General features: G+C 41.9%; 1 protein-coding gene across 2 annotated transcripts in view; it reads right to left on the minus strand.

Moving 5' to 3' along the window:
- Positions 1 to 21,012, minus strand: part of lmnb2 (lamin B2) — a 35,598-nt gene that overhangs the window by 5,880 nt on the left and 8,706 nt on the right. For both annotated transcript variants that reach the window (XM_043721034.2, XM_087976095.1), the window contains exons 2-8: positions 11,459 to 11,615; positions 7,879 to 8,004; positions 7,266 to 7,436; positions 6,983 to 7,108; positions 5,291 to 5,511; positions 1,998 to 2,220; positions 91 to 198 (exon numbers count right to left, since the gene is read on the minus strand). In XM_043721034.2, the coding sequence (XP_043576969.1) occupies positions 91 to 198; positions 1,998 to 2,220; positions 5,291 to 5,511; positions 6,983 to 7,108; positions 7,266 to 7,436; positions 7,879 to 8,004; positions 11,459 to 11,615 (1,132 nt within the window). The remainder of the gene's footprint in view (positions 1 to 90; positions 199 to 1,997; positions 2,221 to 5,290; positions 5,512 to 6,982; positions 7,109 to 7,265; positions 7,437 to 7,878; positions 8,005 to 11,458; positions 11,616 to 21,012) is intronic.

The raw sequence follows: 21,012 nt of genomic DNA on the forward strand, positions 1-21,012 counted from the left end.
TTATTACTCTCAGCATTATAGTGACAATCCAATTTCTGACAACTAATTCTGCATACTTAAAATGTTTTATACTATAAATGTGCAACTCACTTTGACTTCCTGACCAGCCTTCAGAGTGTACTTGGGAGTGAACTTGTATACCATTTCCTCCCCATCTCCAATTTGCCTCTTCAGTCTCCAGCCACCAAGTGGTTGATCCTGTACGTAAGAGTAGCAGTGAATTAATTATACCCAGTATAAAGTATGAAGTCTTTCCCACTTAGGATGGCGGTAGTGAACAGAGGAGAGCATCCCGAGTGTGCAGACAGGAATTTGTCTCCACAATGATAGCAACATTAGAAACAGCCATTATAAAGTCGCGGACAGATGCACCTGCAATAGGTAGACTCGTGAAGACAGGAGATAGGAGACATTTTCCCATCTTGTTGGTCCCCTCCTGTTGTCACAGGTTCAGTTGATTAGCTTTGTCCTTTAGGACTTGGCCAGTTGTTGTGTTGAGTGACTTGCAATGTGTGGATACTGAATGTCCTCTACAGTCCTTGCACCCTCTGTGCTTCCTTTAAATGGTGTACATAGAGTACAGTTCCTCAAATGAGCCATGGAGGTGCAATAAGTAATAGTCAAGAGATTTCCTTGACAGAGTTTGAGCTGATGCCATGAAACATAATGGGAGTCTGGAGTCAATGCTGAAGATGCCTGTGAAAACTCCGTCCCTACTGTATGTTGTCCTGCCATCTCTGGTAGATTTGTCCTGCTAATCGGAAAGGGCATACCCAGGGACAGTGACAGTGGAGTATGGATCAGACAGACATGCACACACCAAGTTGTATTTTACACACAGAATCAGGATGCTGCTTTATTAGTCTATGGATCAGCTCTAATTTTGGCACAAGGCCTCAGAGACTAACAAGGAAGTCTTTGTCAGCATAGCTGGGGTTTATTGTAGTATCAGATTAGTGTCAGAGTCCAACCAGTTTAAAACTGCTTTCATGAGTCTTGTAGCAGATGGACTGACAACTGGAGTGGCTTGCAATGGAGAGCAATTAGGATCCAACTACATTGTTGTAGGTTCACATATTAGTCAGACCATGCAAAAGTCATATCTCTGGTCTCTAAAAAGGAAACGGATTCACAGTTTTCTGAAACAGTAATTGTTACATGATCATTAGACTAGCTTTTGAGATTTTTATTTCGTTTAAATATCACCATCTCACCACATCTCAAAAATGTTGGTCCGTGACTCTGGAATACTAGGCCAGTGACATTAACGCTAAAGAAACTGCATCAAATCCTTAATTTAGAGTCAGATGTACAGCATGGAAATAGACCCTTCGGTCCAACTCATCCATGCCTAACAGGATAACCAGCACTTGGTTCATATCCCTCTAAACCCCTTCAGGTGCTTTTTAAAAATGTTGTAATTATCCCAGCCTCCACCACTTTCTCTGGCAGCTCATTCAATACACACCACCCTGAAATTGGTGCCTCTTACATCCCTTTAAATCTTTCCCCTCTCACCTTAAACCTATGCCCTCGAGTTCTGGACTCTACCACCCCAGGAAAAATACCTTGCCTATTTACCCTATCCATGTGCCTCAATTTTATAGACCTCCATAAGGTCATCCCCCAGCCCCAAACGCTCAAGGAAAACAACCCCAGCCTATTTCGGCCTCTCCCTATAGCTCAAATCCTCCAAACATCCTTGGAAGTCTTTTCTGAACCCTTTCAAGTTTCACAACATCCTTTCAATAGGAGGGTCACCAGAACTGCACACAGTATTCCAAAAGTGGCCTAACCACTCATGTACAGCCACATGACCTGGGAAGGTGAATAACATTTTGAACTACTGAGGAGCACTATTTTTCACAGCACCCAGAAGAATCTAAGAATCCAAACGCTACCAGGTCAATTGCAAGTCTACAACAACACGTCAACACATTAGGTGTTTTTATAAAAAAAGATAAACCAAAAGACTTCACACTTCTCTTGGAACTAACCTTCTCAGATTTATTGCTGAGACAAACAAATTTTCCCTCAAGATCAGTTGGCTCAATACTTATCAAGCCACTGCTGGAATGAGTCTGCTGTATATGACTGCTACTTTCACGAGGTTCTTCTATTTCTACACGCTTGCGCTTGGCTCGGGATGTGTGAACAGCACTGCTGGATGTAGCACGGGACACTGTGACTCGAGAGGAAGGACTTGGAGACAGCTTCAATCTGAAAATCAAAAACAGAAAAATGGCTTTGATTCATTCATCTTCTTCAGACTGACATTCATACAAGCTCAGGCCTGATCCCCATTATTTGCATCTCACTGTGCACACTTGGCACATTCTCATTTTTTAAAAAAAGTCTCGCCACTCAAACTATTGCTACTCTACCTTCTATTGTCCAGCCACAGCAGCAAAATTTAGCATGACACCTCGCTACACAGAAGGCTTAAAGTACTTTGCACTGAGAACCAGGAGAGAAAGCTAGGAAATAGAAAGTGTGTTAAATAGGCAGAGCTGAAAGCATTGTAAACAAATTAATATTGGGATACACAAAACAAAAGGCCAGAGCAGGGAAACAATGGATTCCCAAATATTGTTGGTTTCAGATTAGATTTCTATCTGATGGAGAGGTCAAAGAAGTCTGAACACAGGATTAAAATTAAAATTTCATCTTGGAACTAATGAACATAGTCAGCAAGTACATGGTTGCCTTGTAGTGATGCAGTTTTGGGTTCAAGTGGATTGCAAACATGTTTCAACCAGAGACAATAATTGGGGACACACTCACTCTTTATAAAAAAAAAAGAATGACTTCAGTTATCTCAAATGCTTAAGAGCAACAGAGTTACAACTCCTCCAGGATTGAATTTTTAAAAAAATTGATAAACATAAAACAGTGGAAGAATTAGAAAGACATTCAAAAAAAGGTAAGACCAGGTACCTATGTTCACAAAGAACCTAGCTCCACAGGTAGTGGCTAAATACAGATGTTGGGGTGCAGGGGTCAAAAATGATAGAGAAGCCAATTGTAGGGGTGCTCTGACTGCTGTTGGGGAGTTTAAATGGAGGTAATTTTTTGAACTGTACAACACTGTTTCTACATCCTATGGAAAAGATTGGAATCAAGCAGGGGCTTAAGTCAAGCAAAATGTGGAGTAGTTGTGCACATTGACAATTAGATACGCATGTTTATTATTTGGGAAATGAAGTGTACTACAGAACAAAGAGGGGGAGAGAATATAGATGAGTTGCTAGCTTGTTCAGGATGAGAGTTTAGAGACATCAGTGACAAGGTGCACGTGTTCATGACAAGGAGTGACGATATTTTTAAAAATGATAATTAGTTTTGACAGTTAATTAATAACCAATGGTCCACACTATACATCAGTGTTTCTACTAATTCAATATTTCAATTCAGCTTCTGGTGACATGAGCAACCAAAAATCAGTCAAAGGACATCTGTCAGGAATATATATTACTCTTTAAAAGAAGGCTACACTGTTCACCATCTTATTATGAGGATTTCATTTAAGTAGTTGGGCTATGGATTGTATGCATGGTATTCCAAACCAGGCCACCAACTTCACCAATTAGCTAAATTACAGCATCACTGATACGAACATGACTAAAATTGCACTATGGTCACTTAACCACAACTCCTTCATAAAACTGACTATTCTGTGCCCCTCACTACTCATCTAGTCCCTTCCTTAATCTGCACCAACTATTCATCTTTACCAATTCCAATTTCCACTCTGTACCGTTGTCCTTTCTGCTCTAAAAAGGGTCGCTCAGAAATTTTCATACCCACATTCTTTAAAATGTCGTCATTACCAGTAGCATTGATCACTGATCAGGTCAAATTCAATCCCTCATCCTCAAGATTTAATATTACATGGGTTTACCAGAGAGAAAGAATGCCCGGTTCTTGAAAAGGAAATGGTAAAACCTTTTCAATCCGTCAGGGTTCAGTATTGACCTTGCTCATGTTACCCAACTCATTTAGCCTAACCTGCTGGAGCAGCCAAGGACTTAACATTCCTCTCCAACTGTTTTAGGATTATGGACAATTCCCTTTCTTCAGCATAAGATTAGCACTTTAATAAAAAAACCAATTTAGGATAACATCCATTTTCTCACTGCACCTCAAGTCCTTGGAATTTGTTTCCTTCTGAAGGAGAATCTCCTCTACTATCCAGCCCTCACGGTTTCACACTCAAACCACATGATCAGATCATCTGACATTTTCTTTTTCATCCTGTCTACCTTCACTGAATAGTTATCAGTGACAACATCCAACTTCTGCAACCAGGGATCTCGAGCACAAAAGGACACAAGAGCCAACTTTACCTCAGCACCACAAATGCATTTGTAAATCTATTCTTGGATCGTCTATAGATTTCTCCCAAAACCCCAGGAAGATGGAGGTCATTTACCATATTCCATTCTACAGCTAAAATACCACACTTAACTATTGCTCAAGTGATCTTTTAACAAAGGGCAGAGCACAGGATCTTTCTTCAATACTGCACCAGAGTTACAGCAATAACTACTGCACTGAAACTCACCTACACAGCCACCTCGAAAGACATTATTCACAACCAACTTCCTATTTTTAAAATGTTGTCCATTAACTTCAGTTCAGCCAAAAAGTCAACAGAGTCTACATTTTATCCCACAAAAGTTACTTGTAAAAACAAGTCCTCTAACCTAGCTTGGTCAACTTTTCAGTTCTGCAGTATCCTGTTTTTACAGATGGTGAGGGGAAGGCACAGTTAAGAGAATAAAAAGGGTGGGTTGATAAAAAGGAACAGTGTGCCTTCAACAGGCTAGATACTGCATTCTGAAATTCCTTCCAACCACCTCTCCCTCCACAGTCAATGCTGGATTTTAGGAGATCAGCCTCCTAATAAATTCTTTGGCTGAGTGTCTATTCCACTTACACCAGAAAATCAAAAAAACTTTAAAAAAATCCAATGGACAATAAAATTGCAAAGTTTTTTAGTTCAAGAAAAAAAAAGGTAAATGCTTCAGAGATTCTCCCTGCTGCTTAAAGTCAGTGACTTTATGTCCAGATTTAGGGTATGGTCGAAGCTAAATCTCAAAAACAAGGTATTAGGAAAAAATCAACTTACATTATATTAGTAAATACTGTGAAGTCTGTAAAATATTCACACCCTTTTATTCTTAGTCTCAACTTTGATTTATTTCAACTCCAATATAAAAATGTTTGGCTGAAAAGAAAAAAACAAACCTTTACAACCATACTCCAGTTAGATTATAGCTACAACTACCTCTCTTCCTCGCCTTCCAGGAGTTTACGGTAGGCTTGAATTTCCATGTCAAGTGCCAGTTTGACATCAAGGAGGTCTTCGTATTCCTGCAACTGCACCTCCATAGTATCCCTCAGCTCAGCCATTTCTCGGTCTCGTGCCTCCAACATCTTACGATATTTATCACGATCATTAGCAAGCATCTCTTCCAACTCCCTAATTCGAGCCTCGGAAGCAGCAGACTATGAAAATGTTTGATTGAAAAACAATTAGACTAGAATAATTTGCCATTAACACAAAATGTAAGAGATGTCCCTCAATATCCAAACTTGAGTTTCAATGAAAAGCTCACAAAAACAACAGTCTGTGGTATTTCATTGCCATACAGTGACCACTTGCAACAGCATTAGGTGTAGCATTTAGAAGGTCAGCAGGATTACATTATGTTTTAAAAGTGAGCTTGTGTAGGAAAATTGCCAATAGGGCAGCACAACATACTTTGTAGCAAGGTTTAGTCCGATTAAATTCAGATTTCTGAATCAAAACCTAACTAAATTTCTAAACAGACAAAAATGCTAATGCTTAGGTGGTTCAATGTAGAAACCAAAACTAGCATTAGCCCATTAATATCGCGCTCTCTCTGTATACAAGTTATGATTCTGGAACCAGCAATCCATACGACAGTTTTAACAATTCAAAAACGATTAGTTAATTTACAAACACTAGTTCACAAAGCCAATACCAAAATAGCAGCTCACAATCCTAAAGGGGCAATTATGAAAAAGTGAACAGCTATTTGAGAAAATAAGAGAACCTGGCACTCTCTCCAGGCTGGTATATACAAAATGTCAATCCTACACTATCCCTGAATGTTTTGAATAGAGTCAGAGTCAAAGATGTACAGCATGGAAACAAACCCTTCGGTCCAACTGGCTCACGCTGACCAATCTAGTCCCATTTGCCAGCACTTGACCCATATCCCTCTAAACTTTTCCTATTCACGTAAAAGGAATCTGAATGGGCACAGGTCGTAATTGTACCAGCTTCTACCACCTCCTCTTACAGCTCATGCCCCCCGCCCCCCCCCCCCACACACACACCACCCTGTGTGAGAAAAAGTTGCTCCCTAGGCCTCTTAAAATTTTCCCCCTCTTGATTTATAAACCTCTAAAGGTCACCCCTTAGCCTTCGACTGGCCTATCCAATCTCTCCCTATAGCTCAAATCATCCAACCCGTGGCAACATCTTTGTAAATTTCTTCTGAACCCTTTCAAGTTTCATGACATCTTTCCTGTAGGAGGAAGACCAGAATTGCACACAACACTCCAAAAGAAAAAAAAACAAAAAACCAGTGTCCTGTACAACCTCAACATGACCTCCCAACTCCTATAGTCAATGCTCTGACCAATAAAAGAAAGCATACCGAACACTTTCTTCACTATCCTATCTACCTGCAACTCCACTTTCAGAGAACTATGAACCTGCACTCCAAGGTCTCTTTATTCAGCAACACTCCCCAGGAACTTACTATTAAGTGTACAAGTCCTGCCTGGATTTGCCTTTCCAAAATGCAGTAACTCACATTTGGCAACAGCCGATCTTAAAGCTGGCTAGTAAGTGCAACCTTGTGAATAGTGCTAAAAAAAATATTCTTAACCAACATCCTCTTAAAAATCCAAAACTATACCATATGCATTGTTGTTAATTGCTTACCTGCTTCTGCAGGGTCCCAAGTTGGTAGTTAAGACTCTCAATTCGGAGGTATGCCTCCTGCAGTTCTTCCCTTGCTGTGCCCATTGCTTTGTCATTTCTATCATATGCTATTTTAGCATTTTCCAGCTATTAAAGTTTAAAATATGCAAAGTCAAATCAAAAGAATCAAACTGGAACTGACTTTCACAAATCTATTGGCTAATCAAAAATACAACAGATCAAAGCAAGATTCAAGAGATTAAAAATGTTAGCTACATTACCAGATTAGAGTAAACCCAGTTACCTTGGCTTGGAAAGTTTGCTCCAAGTCTTCCTTGTATTGTCTCACTTGATCCTCATGCTGTTTTCGAAGGTCTTGAAGGGCCTCTGCCAATTTGGATTCATAATCAACCTTTCGTGCAGAGTCAACCTCAACTACACGCCGATCCTGTCTCTTCTTAGTTTCACGCACTTCCTATATTAAGATAGGCTCATTAGGTTTGTATTACAATTTGTGCAGTATTTGAAAAGAAAGATTACAGATTACCATAGATCAAATAGGAATTCTATTTTTAAAAACGAGCATTATAAATTGTGTATTTGCTGCAGGGGTTTTGGAGCTTAATAAACTTGAATCCATAATAAATTAGTTATTCACAGGATAAACCAGCAAATTTAACTAAAACTTTACAAATTTGCTATGGAAGTAAAAAACGTTTAAAAATGCATAAAAAGCGAGTTTTCATAGGTAAACCCAAGATGCAAATACTTCCTAATGTATCCAAATTAACCTGCTGCTCCAAAAACAGGGCCAAATCATAACAAGGTATAAATAATATTTAAGTGGACATTTAAATAAAAATTAAAAGCACTAGTCAGCAACTAGTAAAGTTTTTTTTGACAGCTTACATTCATACCTCTTCAAACACACTTTTCCTGAATGCCAGTTCCTCTGTCAAGCTTTGACACTGATTCTCCAGGTCAACTCGCATTAGCGTCTCCCCTTCCAACTGCTTTTTGGCAGCAACCAGGGAACTTTCAGCCTATGAAGTTAGTTACAAAAATTAACCTTTATTCAGTCAAAACAGTAAAGAGTGCACAAAACAGCAAGAGTCAAAAAGGTCCATGGCATGCTTCCCCAACCCCTTACCATGCATATACATACACAATGTTGTCCACAGTATGATTCTGAAGTGGAGTTAGGCATTTCAGATCAAAAGACAAATCTACAATTGCACTCCTGGGATAATGTGACAATGCTGTGGCTTTAAGAAGCTGTTTTGTCCTGTCTTTTTTTAAAAAATAAAGGCTTTAAGACAGAGGTGACAAACTGTCTAGTTGAAAAGCCAGTAAACAGCACGTGGCCTTGGGGATTCTTAAAAAAGACAAGTTGGAACAATAGAAGCAGCCTGGATAGGTACAGCTACCTCTCAGAGCAGATTTCTAGTTTTTTTTAAAACTTTTAAGATTCAGCATCAGTTGCTGTTGGGAGTCTCAACCAGGTTGGAAGCAGCAGTAAGAGATCTCCTGGCTGCTGGGTTTTCAGTTGATATTTTTTCCTCTGTGCTGCTGAGTTGCATATATGAGAAAATCTGATTTCTGAATCTGTCTTTTTGCTAAGGGGTGCGTTTATGAGACGTTATTATTATTATTTCGGAATAGTTATTGTAGTTACTGTATCCATTTGGTTAATACAGTTAATAGATGGAAATGTGTTGCTGGAAAAGCGCAGCAGGTCAGGCAGCATCTAGGGAACAGGAGAATCGACGTTTCGGGCATTAGCCCTTCTTCAGGAATGAGGAAAGTTGGTCCAGCAGGCTAAGATAAAAGATAGGGAGGAGGGACTTAGGGGAGGGGCGTCGGAAATGTGATAGGTGGAAAGAGGTCAAGGTGAGGGTGATAGGTCAGACTGGGGTGGGGGCGGAGAGGTCGGGAAGAAGACTGCAGGTTAGGAAGGCGGTGCTGAATTTGATGGATTTGACTGAGACAGGCTGGGGGGAGGGGAAATGAGGAAACTGGTGAAATCAGAGTTCATCCCTTGTGGTTGGAGGGTTCCTAGCCGGAAGATGAGGCGTTCTTCCTCCAACCGTCGTTTCGCTGTGGTCTGACGATGGAGGAGTCCAAAGACCTGCATATCCTTGGTGGAGTGGGAGGGGGAATTGAAATGTTGAGCTACAGGGTGGTTGGGTTGGTTGGTCCGGGTGTCCCAGAGGTGTTCTCTGAAACGCTCCGCAAGTAGGCGGCCTGTCTCCCCAATATAGAGGAGGCCACATCGGGTGCAAAGGATGCAATAGATGATACGTGTGGAGGTACAGGTGAATCTGTGGCGGATATGGAAGTTTCCTTTGGGGCCTTGGAGGGAGGTGAGGGGGGAGGTGTGGGCGCAAGTCTTGCACCTCCTGCGGTTGCAGGGGAAGGTGCCGGGAGTGGAGGTTGGGTTGGTGGGGGGTGTGGATCTGACGAGGGAGTCACGGAGGGAGTGGTCTTTACGGAATGCTGATAGGGGAGGGGAGGGAAATATATCCTTGGTGGTGGGGTCCGTTTGGAGGTGGCGGAAATGACGGCGGATGATGCGCTGTACATGGAGGTTAGTGGGGTGGTAGGTGAGGACCAGTGGGGTTCTGTCCTGGTGGCTGTTGGAGGGGCGGGGTTCAAGGGCGGAGGATCGGGAAGTGGAAGAGATGCGGTGGAGGGCATCTTCGACCACGTCGGGGGGGGAAATTGCGGTCCTCGAAGAAGGAGGCCATCTGGGATGTGCGTTTTTGGAACTGGTCCTCCTGGGAGCAGATGCGGCGGAGTCGAAGGAATTGGGAGAATGGGATGGCGTTTTTACAGGGGGCAGGATGGGAGGAGGTGTAGTCCAGGTAGCTGTGGGAGTCGGTCGGTTTGTAGTAGATGTCCGTGTCGATTCGGTCGCCTGAGATAGAAATAGAAAGGTCGAGGAAGGGGAGGGAGGAATCTGAGACTGTCCAGGTGAATTTGAGGTCGGGGTGGAAGGTGTTGGTGAAGTGGATGAACTGTTCAACCTCCTCGTGGGAGCACGAGGCGGCGCCGATACAGTCATCGATGTAGCGGAGGAAAAGGTGGGGGGTGGGGCCAGTGTAGTTGCGGAAGATGGATTGTTCCACATATCCTACGAAGAGGCAGGCATAGCTGGGGCCCATGCGGGTGCCCATGGCTACTCCTTTCGTTTGGAGGAAGTGGGAGGATTGGAAAGAGAAGTTGTTCAGGGTGAGGACCAGTTCAGCCAGTCGAAGGAGGGTGTCAGTGGAAGGGTACTGGTCGGTATGGCGGGAAAGAAAGAAGTGGAGGGCTTTGAGTCCTTCGTGATGGGGGATGGAGGTGTACAGGGACTGGATGTCCATGGTGAAAATAAGGCGTTGGGGACCGGGGAAGCGAAAATCATGGAGCAGGTGGAGGGCATGGGTGGTGTCCCGAACGTAGGTGGGGAGTTCTTGGACTAAGGGGGACAGGACGGTGTCAAGGTATGCGGAGATGAGTTCGGTGGGGCAGGAGCAGGTGGAGACAATGGGTCGGCCGGGACAGTCAGGTTTGTGGATTTTGGGCAGGAGGTAGAAGCGGGAGGTGCGGGGTTGTGGGACTATGAGGTTGGAGGCGGTGGATGGGAGATCCCCCGAGGTGATGAGGTTATGGACGGTCTAGGAGATGATGGTTTGGTGGTGGGGGGTGGGGTCATGGTCAAGGGGGCAGTAGGAGGTATCTGCGAGCTGGCGTTTGGCCTCAGCGGTGTAGGAGGTCGGTGCGCCAATACAGTTAATAGCCCAATAGAGTTAAATTATTCTAAAAAGGTCCTCTTTCTTTTAACTAGGTGGTGTTTAAACAAATTGTGTTGCTTAACGTTGCGTAGTTTCAGCAGTTGAACTACATTTGGAACACAGCACCTTATATTTTGTCTTTAAAAATCAGAAAAGGTCAAGGTTACCTTCTTCAAATATTTTGGAGGGGGTCGGATCTGGTCTGTAACAATAGAAACAAAAACCTACAAATTTCTAAACTTACTCAACCATCTAGGGAACCTTAGTGGAAGGCTGATAAGATGAGAATTGGATGGAGTTCATCTGCAAATTTTTAAAAAATATCATTAAACAGTTATCAATGTTGAAAATTGTAACTAGAGTAAGCTAGAGACTAGTTACAGATGAACATATATTGTATGCATACTTCAACTCGGCAACAGCAAGTTAGTTGTGCTTAGACTCCTCAAAGCCAACTGTCTGATAAATTAAAAAGTTAAAGACAAAAGGAAGGTATGCAAAATTAATAGCAAGCAGCCAATCTTGCCTTGACACAGCACACTTATAAAGCATGTTGAAGTTCAATATTTAAAACATCCTTTACAATTGAAGGAAATACAGATACACAGACTCTTATTCTATGACTCAGCATTTTCAAAAGAAAGATAACCAACATCCCATGCCAGCCTTTTTCCCCCTCACTGAGGAACTCACCCACCACATTTCTTCACTAATGAAGTACCTTAGCAAGCTGTGAGCGCAAGTCAGCCAGCTCAGCTTCCATACGTTGGTTTTCACTGAGAGCAGTGTTAAGAGCAGCTTCATTTTTATGATAGGTTAATTCAAAATCTTTCAGCCGAGCTTGTGCTGTTATCAGATCATTATCTTTCTTCTTGTAACTGCAAGAACAAAAAACAATGAGGTGGTGTCAATAGCATTGTAAAGCAAAACTAGTCAAATGTTTCATTATTTTGCTGAACAGTTTTTTGAAGAAAAGCAGAATTACAAGCCAAAGCAAAGGGATCAATCTACCAAACATCTTCAGCAGAGTTGAAAAATTGCACAGGAAACCCCTACATAGCACGTTTGTAGAGGGAATTAAATGTTGTATTGAAGAAATTAAGTGTGAAGTCCTGGAGCATCTCGATAATCTTTGCAAGTTAGGTGAGCGGGAAACAAACGCAGGCCAGCATTCAAACAGCTGACTCTTCAGGATTGTCAGCCTCTCAGTTGACATACATACTGCATCTACAAACCACCTTATAGAACGTAGAAAAATACAGCACAGTACAGGCCCTTTGGCCCACGATGTTGTGCCGAGGTTTAATCCCAATGTGAAATATATTAACTTAACCTACGCACCCCTCAACTCACTGCTATCCATGCGCATGTCCAGCAGTCGCTTAAATGTCCCCAATGACTCGGCTTCCACCACCACAGCTGGCAACGCATTCCATGCATTTACAACTCTGTAAAGAACCTACCTCGGACGTCTCCTTTATACCTTCCTCCTAATATCTTCAAACTATGACTCCTTGTACCAGTCAAACCTGCCCTGAGGAAATGTCTCTGGCTATTGACTATCTTGTATACCTCGATCAGGTTTCCTCTCTTCCTCTTTCTCTCCAGAGAGAAAAGTCCAAGCTTAGTCAACCTTTCATAAGGCAAGCCCTCCAGTCTAGGCAGCATCCTGGTAAATCTTTCTTTAAGATCCATCGCAAAATATGGAGTCATCTACTTCCATGCAAGTTTACATACTGGAATTCTCATGCTAGCCTACAATAGCAAAGTGAGAAGAACCTCACTTGACTACTTGGCTGTATCCGCTCCGTTGTTCTCAAATGCTTCACACAGTTATTTGTGACTGTGGCTCTAATCATCATTTAAAATACACCTTCAACATGAAGGTGGTTTCTATAACAGCTGGGCTGTATTCTTGCTTTTAGGAATTGCCTTGATAGATGTTTTTGGGTTATCAGTAGTTAGTCTTTAAAAACCCCCAAAAATCATTAGCTGGAACTTGATCTTGGTGTCTGCAGAGAAAAGTCAACTGATGCTCAAGGCCAATGTCACGAAATGCAAAGCAGTTCTAATTTGAGGGGCATGGATTAGGCAAGTACGAAAACAAACATTTCCTAACCCTTTCCTGTGATGCTGTACCACAGAAGTTCCAAAGCTCAGCAAGCAACATGATCTTTACAATACTATGGTTTGCACCAACCTGGTGGTAGTAACATGCTCATTACCCTGCTTTTCACCAAATATCTTTCAAAAAGACGAATAATTCAATTTCATCCACATTAAAAAGGACTTCATGAGCAAGACCATTTTGCAGTCAAATCTGGTGCAATAACTGCTGCACCCTTATTGCTTACTATGCGGAAGTTAGCGTATTGTCCAGCCATTCACTGCTGCAGGTGAATTCCTTTAAATGAGAATGATTTCTGCTTCCTCCAAGATTAGGCCAAAAATGGGAACATGTAGGTAGACAACCCTTTATCCAAAAAGCTCTGAAATGAGGAAGTTTTTCTCTCATTAACAAGGTTGTTTGGTGTGTAGACAGTTAACCCAACTCCACACCCACTTGATCCATGCCATTCAGATGTGATGTGGCTCAGCACTGGCAGGCCTCAATTCTGTTTCAAGGCCCTTTTTACCCAATGAGCCTGCTGTTAGGTAAGATTTTTAAAACTTTCACCAAACTGTCACTTATTCAGAAATTCAAAAAAATTCTGAATTCTGAAAACCAGCTGGTCCTTGAGCATTTCAGATAAAGAATTGTACACTTGTACTATATTTTAACCACATCAGCAGAACTTCTCTTCTTCCTTGGTGGAGAAAGTGCCTGTCTGTTGAGCTGTTCCAGAGTTTGCCTTGTGCTGCAAGTGTTTGGGTGGTTTCATCAAGATAGTCATTCTTTTGCAGAGTTTGCTGCATCAAAACTTCACTTTGTAGCCAATCAGCACTGTTCCCTCACATTAGCCTCAGTCAGTTTGGACTCAACTGGCAACAAATCAATTGAATGGTTAACACTATCACAACAAACTTGCATAAATTTTGCTAATCTTGAGTCCAGAATGGAACTTTGGCTCATCACAGGAATTCTTAAATTGGACTTCCCATTCTGCTGAAATGGCTGACAGTTCCACCACTTTCAGGATACCAGACTTTTACTCCTTGCAATTTAATTGTATGCCTCGCATAAATCCCCAAGATGCAGTCGAATCAAAGGCAATAAATATTTTGATTTTAAAGCACACAAATCAATTGAAACATGTTCTAAAACAATAACACAACATTTTGCCAGGTCATGTAATAGCTATCTTCAACGAGAATGCCTTTTGGTTTAAGAAACTATCTATTCATTTTAAATATGACAGTGACTTTTAGCTCAATAAAAACTTCTAGTTACCATGTTTCATAAAAAAAATTATATTGTTGTAGATACAATGCAAGAAATTCATACCACTCATTAAATTATAATGTTTATTTTGTGAGAAGATTTGTAGCTCGGATGCTTGTTGTGGTTCTGTTTGCCGAGCTGGGAATTTGTGTTGCAGACGTTTCTTCCCCTGTCTAGGTGACATCCTCAGTGCTTGGGAGCCTCCTGTGAAGCGCTTCTGTGATCTTTCCTCCACCATTTATAGTGGTTTGTCTCTGCCGCTTCCGGTTGTCAGTTCCAGCTGTCCGTTGCAGTGGTCGATATATTGAGTTCAGGTCGATGTGCTTATTGATTGAATCTGTGGATGAATGCCATGCCTCTAGGAATTCCCTGGCTGTTCTCTGTTTGGCTTGTCCTATAATAGTAGTGTTGTCCCAGTCGAATTCATGTTGCTCGTCATCTGCGTCTGGCTACTAAGGATAGCTGGTCGTGTCGTTTCGTGCTACCAACTAGCCACGAAACGACATGACCAGCTATCCTTCGTAGCCACACACGCAGATGACGAGCAACATGAATTCGACTGAATCGAAACATCGATTCTCCTGCTCCTTGGATGCTGCCTGACCTGCTGCGCTTTTCCAGCAACACATTTTTCAGCTCTGGTTATGTATAGGACTTGATCAAAGCATTTTTCATTTTGCTCCTTTACTAAAGGTCGAACAGGTTGCATCATTAATCATACGTTTAGAAAAATAAGAGTTGATTTTATTTGAAGTTACAAGATTCTGACGTGACGTGATGCGATAGGTGGATTCTGAATGGCGTCTCCCCTTCCAGAATTACCAGCATTGTTTTTTTCGGGGGGGGGGGGGGGGGGGGGTGGTTATAGATGGGGTGTTCACACTAGAGGCATATAATGCTTTTAAAAATGGAGAGGGGACGAAAAAAAAAAAATCGACACTACTTTCCACAGAAAACATGCAAGCGGATCCACTGGCTTTATTCTACACAATAGGACAGATGTTTTATTGAGAAATGAGTAAAGGCATCCTTCTAAGAAGGTGTACAGGTATGAGCAAGTAGGGAAAAAGTTAAGTTTTGAGAAACAAGAGGTTCAGCTGAGCATGACTCAGATCAGATTAAAAAACTTGCAGTTAACAATGGGGTACTGGAGGTAAGGGTAATGGGTTAACAAGGTGGAAAAGCATTCTTTTTTTAAAAAATCTTTATTCAAATTCCACCACCAGGAAGATAGGAAAACATCCGGGTGGCCAGTGACAAACACTGCCCTTCACATCAAGGGACAGTGCTGTGTGATCAAAACAGTGAAGGGAGGGTAGGGACTAAATCAAAATAGAATTGGAGGGAGAAATGATGCACTCCACTCCCTGCGGCGCCCACCTCTCCCTGAACAACTCCAGGGTGTTAGCATTCATTATGTAGAACCATTTAACAATATTGGATGCATTCAGTAAGATTAGTGAAACCAATTAAGGTTAAAAACATTCATTGGTGTAACAGCAGGTGGCTTAAATCTTTACTATTGACACTCGCTGCCTGTAATGGTCACCCAATTAATATGTTGCCTTATCTGGATGCTCCTCCCTGTAAAAATGACTATCTAATTCATTAAGAAACTGCTGTTGAAGAGAAGACTGCAAACTCATGTCCCTGTGCACATGGGCGGTCGTTCTCTCTCCTTCCAGGGTCCAGAATAAAGATTTTAAAAAATGTAAAATTATACTGTCTGAGTGTTTTGCTTTGATGGGGGCACAACACTTCCGCCCTAAAGTTTATATTCACTTATCAATTCCCTCAATTAGTAGTTCAATACCAGAGGCAAAAACACTTATTAAAATGTTACAGTACAGTACAGGCCCTTTGGCCCTCAATGTTGCACCAACCTGTAAAATTAATCTGCTGCCCATCTAACCTACACCATTCTATTATCATCTGTATATATATGTTCAATGCCCATTTAAATGCCCTTAAACATTGGTGAGTATACTACTATTGCAGGCTGGTCGTTCCACACCCCTACTACTGAGTAAAGAAACTACCCCTGGTATCTGTCCAAAATCTATCCCCCCCTCACGTTAGCCTTCACCAGAGGGAAAAAAGGTTCCCTGTCCACCCGATCTAACCCTCTGATTATCTTGCACGTCTTGATTAAGTCACCGCTCAACATTCTTCTCTCCAACAGAAACAGCCTCAGTTCCCTCAGCCTTACCTTGTAAGACCTTCCTTCCATACTTGGCAACCTCCTAGAACCCTTTCCAAAACTTCCACATCCTTCCTATAATGCAGTGACCAGAACTGTACATAATACTCTAAGTGCGGCCTTACCAGTGTTGCATACAGCTGAAACATGACCCCGTGGCTCCGAAACGCAAACCCCTTACCAATAAATGCCAACACACCATAGGCCTTCTTAACAACCCTATTAACCTGGGTGGCAACATTCAGGGATTTGCGCACTTGGACACAGAATTCAGTTCATCTACACTACCAAGAATTTTACCATTAGCCCAATACTCTGCATTCCTGTTACTTCTTCCTAAGTGAACTACTTCACTTCTCTGTATTAAACTCCATTTACCACCTCTCAGCCCAGCTCTGCATCATCTCTATGTAACCCACAACATCCTTCAGCACTATTCACAATTGTGGCTGCCTTAGCATCATCCACAAATTTACCAACCCATCCTTCTACGCTCACATCCAGATTATTTATAAAAATGACAAACTGCAGTGGCCCCAAACAGTTCCTTGCGGCACACCTCAAGATTGACATTTCCCATCAACCACCATCCTCTGTCTTCTTTCAGTTTGCCAATTTCTGATCCAAACCGCTAAATCACATTCAATCCCGAAACTCCGTATTTTGTGCAATAGCCGACCGTGTGGAACCTTATTAAATACCTTACTGAAGTCCACATACACGACATCAACCGCTTTACCTTCATAAAGAACTCGATAAGGTTAATTAGGCCTACCCTTCACATTGACGATCCCTATTCAAAATTATTCCTTTCCAGATAATAAATCCCATCTCTTATACCCTTTTTCAACACTTTACCCACAACCGAAGTAAGGCTCACTGGCCCATAGTTACCAGGGTTGTTTAAAGGAGGGGAGGAGTCGAGATGTTGTGAAATTTGAAAGGGTTCAGACAAGATTTACAAGGATACTGCCAGGGTTGGAGGATCTGAGCTACAGGGAGGGGCTGAACAGGCTGGGGCTGTTTTCTCTGGGGCTGAGGGGTGACCTTATAGAGGTTTACAAAATTATGAGAGGCATGGATAGGATAAATAGGCAAAGCTTTTTCCCTGGGGTCAGGAGTCCAGAACTAGAGAGCATAGGATAAGGGCTATGCCCAAATCAAAAAGAGAATGTCAGCATCATGGAAAACATGGATTAAACACAGTTGGTAGCAAGTCAAGGTGGCCATAAAACAAAGCTGCACAGTGCAAGTCCTTGCACAATAGTTGATGCAGAAACAAACCACAGCAACAATTGTTAAGGAGCTGATACTGCACACATTTTATTTATCCCAGGCTTGGTACTCTCTCACTATAGATGGGCTAGAGAAACAGGCACTGCCACTGACATTCTATCCATGTTCCGTAGAATACCTATAGATGGTTGAGGTGGCTCAAGGGTGCCAGATAACTGGTAGTGTACATGTCAGCTTTTTCCATAATATGATGGTTGTATTCTTGTGCAAACTAGCTTTATAGAAAAATTGTGCATTAGAAACAGCATTAAAGTGCTGGCAATGTAATCACGTTACAGCCAACATACATTTTAAAAGCCTGCACTTTAGAAACAACGTCCCTGTTTGTCAAATTAGCGAATGTGTTGACAAAACATGTTATAGCGGAACAATCTGTAATTAACAATTTTCAAAAAAGGTTGAGGCATGGACAAGGGTTCCCAGATTTACAAGCATTACACTCACTATCCCTCCAATTGACAAACATTGTCCACACTAGGGTGTAAATTTTAAAAAGATTCAACATGGAAACATTTTCTATACTTACAAACGGTTCTTTTATTGTGTCCTAATTTACGATTAGACTGCATATATAGAATCCCTACAGGGTGAAAGCAGGCTATTCAGCCCAACGGGTCTATACTGACCCTGCAAGGAAGATACTACCCGGAAGCAACATGTGCCCAATCCCTGTAATTCTGCATTCCCGATTGCTAAAATCAACCTGACCTAAACACCCCTGGACAATTTCATATGGCCAATCCACCTAGGGAAATGACTGTCTATTTACCCTATTCACAAACTACAGACTGAGGAAAACTGCAGCACTGAGGAACCTCACACAGACATTGGGAGAATATGGAAACTCCACACAGATAGTCACCTGAGGCTACAACACTAACTACTGAACCATTTTGCGACCCCATACAAAAGGTGACCAGAAGAATCCTTTCAGCCCAGCTGAAAGTAGGTAATTATGACACATCAAATGACATCATGTTTGATAACTAGCAACAGTGGGTCAAACTTCAGATTACAGTACTGACTTTATACATACCTTTCAAAAGCTCAAGTTTCCCACAGCACTCAGACTTCCACATCATTAGAAATATAATGTAAATTTCTAAACGACCAAAACAAGATTTAGATTGTACTTTTATAAAGTGCCAGCCTTGGCCAGATCATAGCTGTTGGACATAATCAGAGTCAGCAGTGGAGTTCAACAAAAGAGTGCTATATAACAAAATGAAATGGAACAGATTACCTTGTTGCTTGTCAGTACAATTAAGAGGTACTGCAGTGTTCACCTCCACATTAGATGTCAAATTGAATTTGTTAGAACAGGAAGATACAACCTGCATTCATACTGTTAGAGTCAGATGTACAGCACAGGAACAGACCCGTTGGACCAACTCGTGCATGCTGACTAGACATCCTAACCAAATTTTGTCCCATTTGCCAGCACTTGGCCCATAACCCTCTAAACCCTTTCCTATTCATATACTCATCCAGGTGCCTTTGAAATGTTATAACTGTACCGCCTCCACCACTTCTTCTGGCAGCACATTCCATACTTCACCCTCTACATGAAAAAGTTGCCCCTTAGGTCTTTTTTAAATCTTACATCCCCATCCTAAAAACTTATGCCCTCTCGTTCTGGGCTCCCCCACCCCATAGAAATGACAGTCCATTTAACCTACCCCAGGGAAAAGAAGTCTATCCATGCCCCTCATGATTTTATAAACCCCTCAGCCTCCAACACTTCAGGAAAAAAAAAATCTCCAGCCTATTCAGCCTCTCCTTGTAGCTCAAACCCTCTAACCCTGGCAACGTCCTTGTAAATCTATTCTGAACCCTTTTAACTTTCAAGTCCTGCCCTGATTTGCCTATCCAAAATGTAACATCTCATATTTATTTAAATTAAACTCCATCTGCAACTCCTTGGCCCATCTGATCAAGAATGCACTGTCCTGAGATAGGATTATCTGCTGTCCACTACATCTCCAATTTTGATGTCACCTACAAACTTACTAACTACACCTATCATTTATATAAATGAAAAGCAGTGGACTCAACACAGATCCTTGTGGCAGACCACTGGTCACAGGCCTCCAGTCTGAAAGGCAACCCTCTACCACCCCGCCTTCTAAAGTTCACCCAGTTCAGAATCCAAATGGCTAGCTCTCCCTGTATTCAATTAGATCTAACCTTGCTAACCAGTCTACTAGTGACCAATGTTGTCAAAAGCTTAACTGGAGTCCACATAGATCATGTCCATCAATCCTCATCATCACTTCTTCAAAAGACTCAAATCAAGTTAGTAGGACACAATTTCCCATGCACAAAACCATGTTGACTATCCCTAATTGGTCTCTGCCTTCCCAAATACATGTAAAACCTGTCCTCAAGATTCCCTCCAACAACATTGGTTGCCCATTACCAATGTCAGGCTCACCGGTCTATAAGCACCTTGACTTTTCCTTACAACTTTGTTAAATGGTGGCACCACGTTAGGCAACCTCCAGTCTTCCAGCATCTTATTGATGATATAAATATCTCAGCAAGGGACCCAGCAAATCACTTCCCTAGCTTTCTAGAAGAGTGTCCACCTGAGCAGTCCTGAGGATTTATGCATCTCTTTGCGTTAAGGCATCAACCAGGCAGTAACTGTGCAGATTCACTGCTGTATCAGACAGCAGTATAGGCTTCTTTCTCTGGTCATGTGGTCGCTGTCTTTGCCGGTTTTTGTTTTTTTGAAAAAAAAAGAGGAAGTGCCACTTTTTTTAAATGGAGAGTAAAGTTACGATCCCATCTGGTAGCAATAACAGGCAAGTCAGACCACAGAAAGAAACCTGGCTTGATGTACATGCGATTGGGGTGGTGTTGTTAGGTCCCCTTGAGATTCTTACACACTTGATCTAACTGCAATACACCAACTTCTGTGAAGAGCCACAACTTATTTCAGCAAGTATAAGCTTTGAGGATCATGCAAAACTCTGATGCTTGTGAAGCATGTCAAGAAAGACTCCCTGAACAAGGGAGCCGTCCTCCTTTCATACATCAGTCAGTCATGCATGCTAGATACAACCCTGCCCTGCTACTCCCCTATAGTCACATGCCACCCAAAAACAAAATGTAAAGTGATTAGATTATTTCCAGAAACAAATGTGTTCTTAGGTTATTCCTTAAACAGTGCTTAGAGTATGATTTGATTGTCACATCCTGCCTGCAAGACGGAAAACTCTCGAATGTTTAAGAGGTCTATTTTGCCCCTTTCTTTTTCTTAAAATAAAGGGAAAGGCTTTAAGACAGGTGTTGACCTGTCTACTTGAAATGTCAATAAAGCAAACAGCTAGATGGGCCTTGGGTTCTTGTTCTTAAAAAAAAGTTAGAACAATAGAAACAAACAGTCTGAATT

The sequence above is a fragment of the Chiloscyllium plagiosum genome, unplaced genomic scaffold (assembly GCF_037043375.1).
Source record: "Chiloscyllium plagiosum isolate Xiang-an unplaced genomic scaffold, Cpla_swu_hap1 HiC_scaffold_28, whole genome shotgun sequence".
NCBI lineage: Eukaryota > Metazoa > Chordata > Chondrichthyes > Orectolobiformes > Hemiscylliidae > Chiloscyllium > Chiloscyllium plagiosum.